Below are 12,296 nucleotides of genomic sequence, written 5' to 3'. Positions count from 1 at the left end.
AGTCCCAGCTACTCCGGAGGCTGAGGCAGGAGAATGGCGTGAACCCGGGAGGCAGAGCTTGCAGTGAGCCGAGATTGCGCCACTGCACTCCAGCCTGGGTGACAGAGCAAGACTCCGTCTCAAAAAAAAAAAAAAAAAAAAAAGCTCTAAGACCTGGAGGCCGAGGCAGGCGGCTCCCGAGGTCAGGAGTTCGAGATGAGCCTGATTAACATGGTGAAACCCCATCTCTGCTAAAAATACAAAAATTAGCTGGGCGTGGTGGCACACACTTGTAATCCCAGCTACTCAGGAGGCTGAGGCAGGAGAATCACTTGAACCTGGAAGGCAGAGGTTGCAGTGAGCCAAGGTCACGCCACTGCACTCCAGCCTGGACAGAGTGAGACTCTGTCTCAAAAAAAAACAAAAAAACAGCTCTAAAGCTCTTTACCAGTACTGTCATACTCTGATTTACAAATATACAAAAAATGTTTAAAAAAACACAGATATCCACTCCTTCGCAATTACCCAACATAAATTAAGACACATATGTCCACGAAAAGACTTTCACAGGAGCAGTCATGGTAACCTGATCTATAACTGCCAAAACCAGTAAACAACTCATGTTCAAAAACACATGGACGAATAAACAAATTGTTGACTATTTGTACAATGGAATACTCAGCTATAAAATGGAATAAATGATATACACAAGAATATGGATGCATCTTTAAAACACAGTTCAGCAAAATAAAGACAGGAGTGTACATACTGTATGAGTCCATTTGTACAAAGTTCTACAGTAGGCAAAAGTTCTTGTCTATGGAAATTGAAGTCAGAAAGTGATTGCCTTGGAGCAGGTGGGACGGGACAGCTAGGAAGGAGCCTACGGGAAACTTCTGGGGTGATGGAGATGTTCTGTATGTTGTTTTGGATGGTGATCTCGTGGGTATTTAAAATTATTAAAACTCATCTAAATGAACATTTAAAAACTGGTTGTTTCATTGCATATAAATTATACTTGAATTAAACACACACTCAGAAACACACTTTCAATGGCTCTTAGAATAAAGGAAAAATTTCCTCATGGGATATACAAAGCACCATCAGGTCTATTCTGCCAGTCCTCAACCTGCACCGACTTCCCCCTGGCTTTCTCTGAGTCAGCTACAGTGGCTCTTATTTCATCTACACTGGGGATAACCTCTCCAAAGAGCCTTTGCACAGGCTGTTCCTTTGTGTAAACTGTTCTTCCCAGCCCTTTTTTTCTAGCCAACCTGGCCTCTGCCTCAGATCTCAATTCAGTTGTCCCTTCCTTAGGAAAGTTCTTTCCTGAACTCCCTGATTAGACCAACCCTCCTGGTACATACCCTCATTTCATGATGCACCTCTCCTCTATTTCAACAGTAGCATTAGCTACGTTTATCTGTGTGTTTTTATAGATCAGTGTCCAGCGTACTCACTAGTTTGTAAGTTAGGGCAGGAACCATCGCCGGTTCTCCAATGGATTTCCCGTGCCTAACCGTGGAGTTTGGCATGCAGTAGATACTCAAGAATTACAGGATGAATGAATGAGGGATCTGTTGATTTTCTTACTTATAGGAAATGGTGACTATTACAGTAGTGGGAACGATCTGACTAACTTCACTGATATTCCCCCTGGTGGAGTAGAGGAGAAAGTTAAAAATAGTGCCATTTTACTGAGGTAAGAGTAACTACCTTTGTCTGATCCCAGAGGGCCCGTTCTTAGTCATCAAAGTGGTATTTAGTTGAGCAAAAGTGCAATATCTACTTCTGTATGTCAGTGCAGTTAATTGTGACTTTGGACAAGCATATTTCTCTAACCTGCCTCCATCCACAGGTGGGCATTCATTCTTTCTCTTTGACCTCTGTTACCTGTTCATCCTGCTGGACTCATGAGATTTGACTGGAAAACATAAAAGTGAGCTATAGTTGTAAACAAAATTATCTTGCATTGAGGCCGAGGAATTTAGCAAATTCTCATCCAGCCAGAGGAATGGGAGATTTCCTTGAATGCTGAAAGTAGGAGACTTGGAGGAGTCTTGTAAAACACAGGAGGAGGTCACGAAGGCTTTCCTCTTTATTCCTGCCAAATCTGTAATTCCCACTTGCTGTGACATTGCAGTTTGTGCTCAGTCACCCAACCTAATCTCTGAGATTGCAGCTGGTTTACAGCCCTGAACTCACTGTCCAGAATACAAGATTCAAACCAGGGTTGACCTGTAGGTCTCACTGGTTGGTCTTCCATCCACTGCCATTCAGACGGATGCCCTGGATGAATCTGGTGTGGAAAACCAGGGAAGTGGCAGGACAGGGAGGTACTGCCGGTGGTGGCTGTGGAAATACCCAGCCTGACAGAAGGCTTTATCTCAGAGTCAGACTGTCTTGCCCATGCTTCAGTCATGCTGCTTTGGCACATTTAATGATTTTGTGTTTCCATTTCTGTAGGGAATTTGTGGGCTGTTTTATAGATTTTCCTAAGCCTCTGATTGCAGTGGTCAATGGTCCAGCTGTGGGCATCTCCGTCACCCTCCTTGGGCTATTTGATGCCGTGTATGCATCTGACAGGGTAAGTCAGCTCCCAGAAAGCAAGAGGTCAGGCAAGCAGTGCGAGACGAGAGCCTTTGAATCCTCCTTCAGTGTTGCCAGTCATAAGCAGGTTACATGTTGTTTGTGGTAGAATTAACTGAATTTAGATTTTTCCCAAAGCATTAGTCTAATTTGACTGATTTTATTTTTCCTTCATTATTAACTTGCATTTTGTTGTGAACATTGTTCCAACTCTGACCAGTTCCTAATCAAATTCCACAATAGGTATTCAGTTTTCATGTTATTCTGAAATATTCAGGAGACACTTGAAAATTCGTTATGGGAGGGAGGAATAGCATCTTTGCAGGTTGTGCAAGGGATTATTTGATCCTTTTTACTGAGTAAATGGATTTAGAATTTTAGAACGAGAAGGAACTGTGAGCATTATCTACTCTCACTCCCTCCTTTGCAGATAAGAAAACTGAAGCTCTGAGAAGTTCCTTGCCCAGAACACAATTCAGCCTTGTGTTCACCATTGCAATATATAGATTTCAGTTTTTATTTTTACTATAGTAGTAATATATATGTCATAGTGGAAAATAAATTTTTGAAAGATATGAAAAAGTACCAAGAAAAGCTACAAGGTAAAAATCACTCCTTATCTTGCCACCTAGAGATAACCAGTCCTAACGTTTGGGTTATTAACTTATCTTGTTTAACCAGTCCCTGACTGCTGGAACCCTAGGCTGTTTCCAATTTTTATCATTACAAGCACCTAATAACCACCTTTAGGGTATCAGATTGTCAAGTGACTTATGCTTATGTGATGGTAAAATGTGCTGATGTTTACCGCCTTCTAGGAAACACATGGTTTTTACCACTGAAGAGATTTCTAGTTTTGTTCAGAGGTATTTTCCCCACTGATAGACAGGACCATATAATAGCATCCTTAATTCTTTGAATTTTCTTTTGCTGGATTCCATTGAACCAGATTGGATGTATTGACAGACCTAATTCTTATGAATAATTTTCCCGCAAAAATAGCAAATGAGATTCTAGGTGCCAGGCTGCCCAGCCTTTGTAGGTGGAGGTTTCTGTTCAAAGGCAGAAATCAATGTCTTTGTTCACAGTCTATGTATTAGATGACTGATTAGTCATTGACCTGCTTTTAACAGGGACTGGGTCAATAGTTCCTGACCTAAAATTGGGGATCTCATTCTTTAATATTTGGAGGGCAAATATTGTATTTGAATCTTGTTCTGATTCTCCCACTGAATTGAAAATTACTTTCAATATACATCATCCTTATTTTTTTTTTTAAGAGATGGGAGTCTCACTCTGTCACCCAAGCTGGAATGCAGTGGCACGATCTTGGCTCACTGCAACCACCACCTCCCGGGTTCAAGCGATTCTCTCACTCAGCCTCCCGAGTAGCTGGGATTACAGGTGCGTGCCACCACATCCAGCTAATTATTTTGTATTTTTAGTAGGGACAGGGTTTCACTGTGTTGGCCAGGCTGGTCTCGAACTCCTGACCTCAAGTGATTCGCCTGTGTTGGCCTCCTGAAGTGCTAGGAGTACAGGTGTGAGCCACTGAGCCTGGCCTACGTCAACCTTTTAAAAATTTTGATGACTTCCGTCTTATGATATAAATTGTAATAAATGTTGAAATCAGAGAACATATATACATAATATATATAAAACATATCTATTCTGTATATATTATAATATATATATATTGCATATATATATTAAATGCTAAAAAATTTGGCCAAAAGTAAAATTTATTTGTCAAATAGTGTCTGCTGATAAAAGTTTACCCAACCAAATAAATCAAGCATCATTTAAAATAAAGGAAATTGAGGTGGGCACTTCACCTGAGGTCAGGAGTTCAAGACCAGCCTGGCCAACATGGTGAAACACCATCTCTACTAAAAATATAAAAATTAGCCGGGCTTGGTGGCAGGTGTCTGTAATCCCAGCTACATTGGAGGCTGAGGTAGGAGAATTGCTTGAACCCAGGAGGTAGAGGTTGCAGTGAGCCAAGATCGTACCACTGCACTCCAGCCTAGGTGACAGAGCGAGACTCCGTCTCAAAAAAATATATAAGTAAAAAATAAATAAAATAAAGGAAATATGCTAAAGGAAAAGGCTGTAGAAAAAAATTGTTTTATAGGATTTACCATTATTGGCTTCAAGAATAAATATCATATTAAATGATGGGTTAATATTTAACCCATATAACCAAAATATTAATCAGTACATTTTATCTATTTTGTACTGTGGGCAGTGGTTAATAATGCCTATTAGCTCTGTCAGCAAATGATACATTTCCTGTATGAGTTAAGAAAAAGGTAGAAATCATAACAATAATAAATCTTCTAGTGGTCACTGTTTAGGCACTCTGTTAACATGCATTATATATATTATAAATATATGCATACACACACACATATTCACGTAATGTACAGAGTAGCCCTGTGAAAGAAGGACTTGGCCAGGCGCAGTGGCTCACGCCTGTAATCCCGGCACTTTGGGAGGCCAGGGCAAGTGGATGACCTGAGGTCGGGAGTTTGAGACCAGCCTGGCCAATGTGGTGAAACCCCTTCTCTACTAAAAATACAAAAATTAGCCAGGCGTGGTGGCAGGCGCCTGTAGTCCCAGCTACTTGGTAGGCTGAGGCAAGAGAAGGCTGGGCAACAGAGTGAGACCCTGTCTATAAAAACACATTCTCCTCCAATGTGGCAAAAATAATTTTTACAATCTAGGCTGCGCATGGTGGCTCATGCCTGTAATCTCAGCACTTTGGGAGGCCAAGGCAGGTGGATCACTTGAGGTCAGGAATCTGAGACCAGCCTGGCCAACATGGTGAAGCCCTGTCTCTACTAAAAATACAAAAGGGAGCTGGGTGTGGTGGTGCACGCCTATAATCCCAACTGCTCAGGAGGCTGAGGCAGGAGAATCACTTGAACCCGGGAGGCAGAGGTTGTGGTGAGTTGAGATTGCGCCACTGCACTCAAGGCTGGGCAACCGAGCAAGACTCCATCTCAAAAAAAAAAAAAAAAAACGGAAAGAAGGATTGGTTCCCATTTTACAAATGAGAAAACTGTGGTACAGAGAGGGTAAGAAACTTTCCCAACGTCACCAAGTAGTCTGACGCCAGAGCCTAAACCCTTAACTCCATCTGCTGCTCTCTTTCTGAAAATAAGCATTTTAAATGCTGCTTATTGGCAACTTTGCATGTACCTGTTTGTGTCCCTTTAGCTGTTGTTGGCAGTTTTCTCAGTTTCCTGCTTATATTCCTTAGGCTGTGTCTTCTGGGTACATTTTTTTGAATAAGTTTTCTTTTGGATAAAAGAAGATACATGACATTAACAGAAACTTTTTAAAATATTTTGATTATTTTTATGTATATGCTGCATACATTATAGATTTATATCTTCTAACAGTTATGCATTAAAAATAACACCGTGTCTGATTATAGGAAATGAAATCTAAATATTCTTTTACATATTATGAATTTTAAATTAACATTCTTTCATAATTTATTCATCAAGAAACACAAAAATATGTCTTAAATGTAAAAAAAAAAACAAAACTAAAAATGACTATGTACTAAATAACCAATGTTGAATTAATTCCAGTAGTTAAAGCCAATCAAAAAAACCACTGGGGCAAAATCAAGACAAATGACAGATTGAGGAAACAATTTTTCAACTCATGTAACAAAAGCTGATCTCTCTACGATATTTTTTAAAGTTTGTCTATAAAGCGATAGATCAACAAGCTAAAATAAAAATGGGCAATGGTGAGGAATGAATAGGTCAGACAAAATGAAATATAAAGGGCTATTAAAACCATATGAGAGAAACCACTGAGAAAATGAAAAGATAAGCCACAGACCAGGAGAAAAGATTTGCCTGATGCTCTAATAAAAGACTTGCAACCCGAATGTGTATCTTACAAGTATATAATAGGAAGGTAAATGGCCTAACTTAAAAAACAGTGGACAAAATATCTTAACAGTTGCTTCACCAAAGAAAATATACATATGTCTAATAAGTACATGGTAAGAGACTTAATACCATTAATGGTTAGGGACATGTAAATTAAAACCACAGTGAGACCCCACTGCACACCTACTAGCATGGTTAAAATGAAAAAGACTTTTAATAGCTAGGTTTAGCGAGGATGTGGAGCAATTGGAACTTTCATACATTGCTGGTGGGAATGTCAAATGGTACAACCACTCTAGAAAACAGTCTAGCAGCTTCTAAGCTAAACATACATTTACCACACAGCCCAGCCATTCCACCACTTAGGTATTTACCTGTGATAATTGAAAACACATTCACCCAATGACCTTTACACAAGTGTTCCTAACTACCTTTTTGTTAAAATTATCTGAACATTTTTATTTTTAAATTTTTTTTCAGTTTCATTGAGGTATAATTGACAAATAAGAATTGTACAGTCAGGTGCTGCATAACAACATTTTAGTCAGTGACAGACTGCATGTAAAACGGTGGTCCCCTAAGATTATAACGCCATATTTTACTATACTTTTTCTTTTTTTTTTTTTTTTTTTTTCCGCTCTGTCACCCAGGCTGGAGTGCAGTGGCATGATCTCGGCTCACTGCAGCCTCCTCCTCCCAGGTTCAAGCAATTCTTGTGCCTCAGCCTCCAGAGTAGCTGGGATTCCAGGTGCACACCACCACACCAGGCTAATTTTTGTATTTTTAGTAGAGACGGGGTTTCACTACGTTGGCCAGGCTGGTCTCGAATTCCTGACCTCAGGTGATTTGCCCACCTCTGCCTCCCAAAGTGCTGGGATTACAGGCGTGAGCCACCACACCCGGCCTCCTTTTTCTATATTTGATATCTTTAGATACACAAATGCCATTTGTTATAACTGCCTAGAGTATTAAGTATAGTAACATGCTGTCCAAGTTGGTAGCCTGGAAGCAGTAAGCTATACCATATAGCTAGGTGTGCAGTAGGCTGTAGCATCCAAGTATATGTATGTATACTCCATGATACTGGCACAATGACAAAATTGCCTAATTATGCATTTCTCAGAACATATCCCCATTGTTAAGCAACACACGACTATATATATATATTTTTTTATATATGCTTTTATTTTTCCGTGATTACAAACACAACTGAATATCAAATGCACAAAGTAAGAATTATACAGGGAAAAAAAATCAGATACGTTCATATATATATCACCTTTTCAAGGCTATTTCCATCCAGAATAACCTTGGTTTGCCAGGGCCAATAGAAAGAAGTCACAAAATCGCCTTTAGTCAAATTTCTGTGTTTGCTTTCTTCTATAATTCCAATACCTCCACCATCAACGACTTGAGATAGCTGCCAAGGTGTTATATAATCAGTGCCAGTGTCTTCATTCATTCTACAACGAAGGCTGTAACTTCACACTTGGAAGGTTGCACAGCAGCCGGGCAGAGGGGCTCCTCACTTCCCAGATGGGGCGGCCGGGCAGAGGGGCTCCTCATTTCCCAGACGGGGCGGGCGGGCAGAGGCACTCCTCACTTCCCAGATGGGGTGGCCGGGCAGAGGCGCTCCTCACATCCCAGACGATGGGCAGCCGGGCAGAGACGCTCCTCACGTCCCAGACGATGGGCAGCCGGGCAAAGGCGCTCCTCACTTCCCAGATGGGGCGGCCGGGCAGAGGCGCTCCTCACTTCCCAGATGGGGCAGCCGGGCAGCGACGCTCCTCACTTCCCAGATGGGGTGGCCGGGCAGAGGCGCTCCTCACATCCCAGACAGGGCGGCCAGGCAGAGACGCTCCTCACTTCCTAGACGGGGTGGCAGCAGCCGGGCAGAGGCTGTAATCCTAGCACTTTGGGAGGCCGAGGCGGGTGGATCACCTGAGGTCAGAAGTTTGAAACCAACCTGGCCAACAGGGCGAAACCCTGTCTCTACTAAAAATACAAAAACTAGCCAGGCATGGCAGCGCATGCCTGTAATCCTAGCTGCTGGGGAGGCTGAGGCAGGAGAATCGCTTGAACCCAAGGGGTGGAGGTTGCAGTGAGCCGAGATCGCGCCACTTCACTGCAGCCTGGGCAAAAGAGCGAAACTCTGTCTCAAAAAAAAAAAAAAAAAATCACGCATGAAAAGATGGTTTTCTTTTCTCTTCTGCCCCTGCAGGCAACATTTCATACACCATTTAGTCACCTAGGCCAAAGTCCGGAAGGATGCTCCTCATACACTTTTCCAAAGATAATGAGCCCAGCCAAGGTAACTTTTGGAATGTTTAAAAATAAAATTTTATGAGTCATCTCAAGAAAGAAGGAAGAGTAATCTCATATACTCTCCCCTCTTTCCCTTGGTAATATGGACAAAAGAGAAGCTAATTATTTGCTCTTCAACTCTAAGAGTTTTACCAATGGAGGAATCAGGCTATGGGAAGTATCTGCTATGCCAGAAAATTAGAAATTCTCTCTGCAACTCCCAGAACAGGGATCTTCCTCTTCAGCTGGCTGCTTAGTGCTAGCTGCATTGCAAGCAGCACAGCACCTCAGCCTTGCAGCTGTGTGGCATTAGTCGCTTGAAGGACCAGGGCTGTGCCAGCCTCCCTTGGTCCCCTGAGTTTGGAGGCCACTCGGTTCCTTTATGGATGACCAGTATCTCCTAAGGAGAGACGTGATGATGTCTTCACTTTCAGAGTTACAGTAAGTACCAACAGATGGGAGGTTTTGTGGGGGCTCACGGCTGCCAGAGCCACCCCCAGTCACAGCAGCCCTTCCATCAGCCTGCCCACGGGTGTATTCTCTCCCAGGCTGGCTAAGTGGCTGCTCAGGTCTTCCACTGTGTTTCCCAGTTGCCCACGCCCTGTGGCATGACTCGAAGGGGATTGTGACAAGACTAGAAGCTGAGTTATAGGAAAAGGCTTAGCAAATATTGCTTCAAGATCTCAAAGTGGGGCAGTGGGAATTGAGCCTGTTCTCATTGCCTATTAGGATTTTGTTAAAAACGTGTATATGTATGTTTTTACTCTCATTACGCTATCACATACTCTGAATTGAACTTGGGAAGGGGGCAGAACTGACTCTACAAGTCTTAGAGCATTTGGCTATTAGAACATTCCTTGGTTGGGTGCAGTGGCTCACCCCTGTAATCCCAGCACTTTGGGAGGCCAAGGCTGGTGGATCACTTGAGATCAGGAGTTCAAGACCAGCCTGGCCAACATAGTGAAACCCTGTCTCTACTAAAAATACAAAAATTAGCCGGGGCATGGTGGCGGGCACCTGTGATCCCAGCTACTCGAGAGGCTGAGGCAGGAGAGTCATTTGAACCCAGGAGGCGGAGGTTACAGTGAGCCAAGATCGTGCCTCTGCACTCCAGCCTGGGCAACAGAGTGAGACTGTCTCAAAAAAAAGAAGAGCATTCCTTTTCTGGAAAAGAAGTTGCAAATGTAGAGAGGATATCCACTTAATGTCCTCAGTTTTTTCGGAAGCTAACTATAAGTCTTTGCTTTCCTTTAGTCAAATAGAATTAATTTGAGTACCAATGCAGGTAAAGAAAACTCTCAGAGCCAGATCACTGGGTAGAGTTTCCAGAGAATGGAATTTTGAAAGTTTTTAAAGGTTGACCCAATGACCGTGATTTTTCTCTCCTTTTTTCCTCTTTAAAATAATAGTTTATAGTGTATAAAATGGAAAATCATAGCTGCTGTGGGTTATAGAATCAAGCATCTGCTTCAGATCATTTCTGCCCTGAACCCCATGATCTTGCCCCTCCAACAACGACACAGAACCAGCAGCCCTTACAGACCTTCCCAGGAGCCTGTCTCAGCACACAGTTTGCAAACCATTGCCTATTGAGGTCATCAGCTTCTCCCTTACCGAGAAACACCAGCAACCTCAAAAGACCATGAGTAAATCTCTCTAAGCCTCCTGAAAGCAGTTAACCGAAGCCTTGTTTTATCAAGTTAGTATCTTAACCTTGCTTCTTGCTTTTCATTTCAGGCAACAGAGATGCTTATTTTTGGAAAGAAGTTAACAGCAGGAGAGGCATGTGCTCAAGGACTTGTTACTGAAGTTTTCCCTGAGAGCACTTTCCAGAAAGAAGTCTGGACCAGGCTGAAGGCGTTTGCAAAGCTTCCCCCAAATGTTAGTGTCCATCTTTTACTTCTAAGAACCTTGAAGATGATTTCCTAAGGGAAAAATTTATTTGCCTTCAGGGAATAAGTCATAAAAAACACAAGACACATCTTTAGTTACCTCTAAGCACATCTAAATTTGGAATTAAAAAATAACTGTAGTAATGTCGGAAATACAGTACTGATTTTTACAAAACTTATCAAATAGACCTTCCATTTGTGTGTGGGGACAGAGGGGCAATTCTGTATGGGGATTACTTGAGCAGGATGCTAGGTAGTATTTGCTGAGCACTTTTACTTTGGAATCCAGGTGAGAAGCGTGGATTAGCTACTTTAAGAGTCTTATTGTGTAGCACTTTTGTTTTTGTATGTGGTAGTGAGTGACTGATTGCTTTTATATTCTTGCTATTCAACATGTAGTCCTAGAACCAGAAGCTTGAGCAGCTACCTGAGGCTTTTTGGAAATGTATTATCACAGGCCTGCCCCACACCTACTGAAGTGATTTAGATGCACACCGAATTCTGAGAAGCACTGTCTTATATTACACATGCAGCTTAAGATTTAACAGCATTAGGGCCAAGAACGGTGGCTCACGCCTGTAGTCTCAGTACTTTGGGAGGCCAAGAAGGGCAGATCACCTGAGGTCAGGAGTTCAAGAACAGCCTGGCCAACATGGCAAAACCACATCTGTATTTAAAAAATACAAAAATTAGCCAGGCGTGGTGGTGGGCACCTGTAATCCCAGCTACTCTGGATGCTGAGGCAGGGAGAATTGCTTGAACCAGGGAGGCAGAGGTTGCAATGAGCCAAGATCGCACCACTGCACTCCAGCCTGGGCGACAGAGTGAGACTGTGTCTCAGAAAAAAAAAAAAAAAAAAGATTGAACAGGATTTATTAAATGAACATGGGAGAAACAAGAACCAGAATCATAGAATAATCTCACTCCTATTAGATTAGCTCTTTTTTTTTTCTTTTTGAGACAGAGTCTCACTCTTGTCACTCAAGCTGGAGTGCAATGGTGCAATCTCGGCTCACTGCAACCTCCGCCTCCCAGGTTCAAGCAATTCTCTTGACTCAGCCTCCTGAGTAGCTGTGATCACAGGCATGTACCACCACAACCAGCTAATTTTTGTATTTTTAGTAGAGGTGGGGTTTCACCATGTTGGCCAGGCTGGTCTTGAACTCCTGACCTCAACTCATCTGCCTGCCTCGGCCTCCCCAAGTGCTGGGATTACAGGCATGAGCCACCACGTCCAGCCTAGATCAACTCTTAACCTTATTGTTGGTTTTGTTTTTCCAGGCCGTGAGAATTTCAAAAGAGGTAATCAGGAAGAGAGAGAGAGAAAAACTACACGCTGTTAATGCTGAAGAATGCAGTGTCCTTCAGGGAAGATGGCTATCAGATGAATGCACGAATGCTGTGGTGAACTTCTTATCCAGAAAATCAAAACTGTGATGACCACTACAGCAGAGTAAAGCATGTCCAAGGAAGGATGTGCTGTTACCTCTGATTTCCAGTACTGGAACTAAATAAGCTTCATTGTGCCTTTTGTAGTGCTAGAATATCAATTACAATGATGATATTTCACTACAGCCCTGATGAATAACAAGTTTTGTAAAACAAGCTTAAGAATTCA

General features: G+C 42.3%; 2 protein-coding genes across 6 annotated transcripts in view; one reads left to right on the top strand and one right to left on the bottom strand.

The window, feature by feature from the left end:
- C8H6orf201 (chromosome 8 C6orf201 homolog) overlaps nucleotides 1–12,296 on the bottom strand; it is a 51,143-nt gene that overhangs the window by 3,398 nt on the left and 35,449 nt on the right. The window contains exons 5-6 of one of the 3 annotated variants that reach the window (XR_004031354.1): nucleotides 5,773–5,870; nucleotides 1,696–2,851 (exon numbers count right to left, since the gene is read on the bottom strand). Coding sequence is in view for 2 of the 3 variants with exons in the window: in XM_030817255.1 (XP_030673115.1) it covers nucleotides 2,828–2,832; nucleotides 5,773–5,870 (103 nt within the window). In the remaining variant the exon portion in view is untranslated. Of the gene's footprint in view, nucleotides 1–1,691; nucleotides 2,852–5,772; nucleotides 5,871–12,296 lie in introns of those variants that run through there. The other 2 variants (XM_030817255.1, XM_030817257.1) reach the window with 2 other exon arrangements.
- The window catches only part of ECI2 (enoyl-CoA delta isomerase 2), a 20,839-nt gene extending 8,543 nt beyond the window's left edge, over nucleotides 1–12,296 (top strand). For all 3 annotated transcript variants that reach the window (XM_030817254.1, XM_012509061.2, XM_003272219.3), the window contains 5 exons: nucleotides 1,579–1,681; nucleotides 2,446–2,566; nucleotides 8,704–8,793; nucleotides 10,524–10,667; nucleotides 11,960–12,296. In XM_030817254.1, the coding sequence (XP_030673114.1) occupies nucleotides 1,579–1,681; nucleotides 2,446–2,566; nucleotides 8,704–8,793; nucleotides 10,524–10,667; nucleotides 11,960–12,115 (614 nt within the window). In that variant the 3' untranslated portion in view covers nucleotides 12,116–12,296. The remainder of the gene's footprint in view (nucleotides 1–1,578; nucleotides 1,682–2,445; nucleotides 2,567–8,703; nucleotides 8,794–10,523; nucleotides 10,668–11,959) is intronic.

Source organism: Nomascus leucogenys, chromosome 8 (assembly GCF_006542625.1).
Source record: "Nomascus leucogenys isolate Asia chromosome 8, Asia_NLE_v1, whole genome shotgun sequence".
In the NCBI taxonomy this organism is placed as follows: Eukaryota; Metazoa; Chordata; class Mammalia; order Primates; family Hylobatidae; genus Nomascus; species Nomascus leucogenys.
This window is presented reverse-complemented; position numbering and strand designations above follow the sequence as displayed.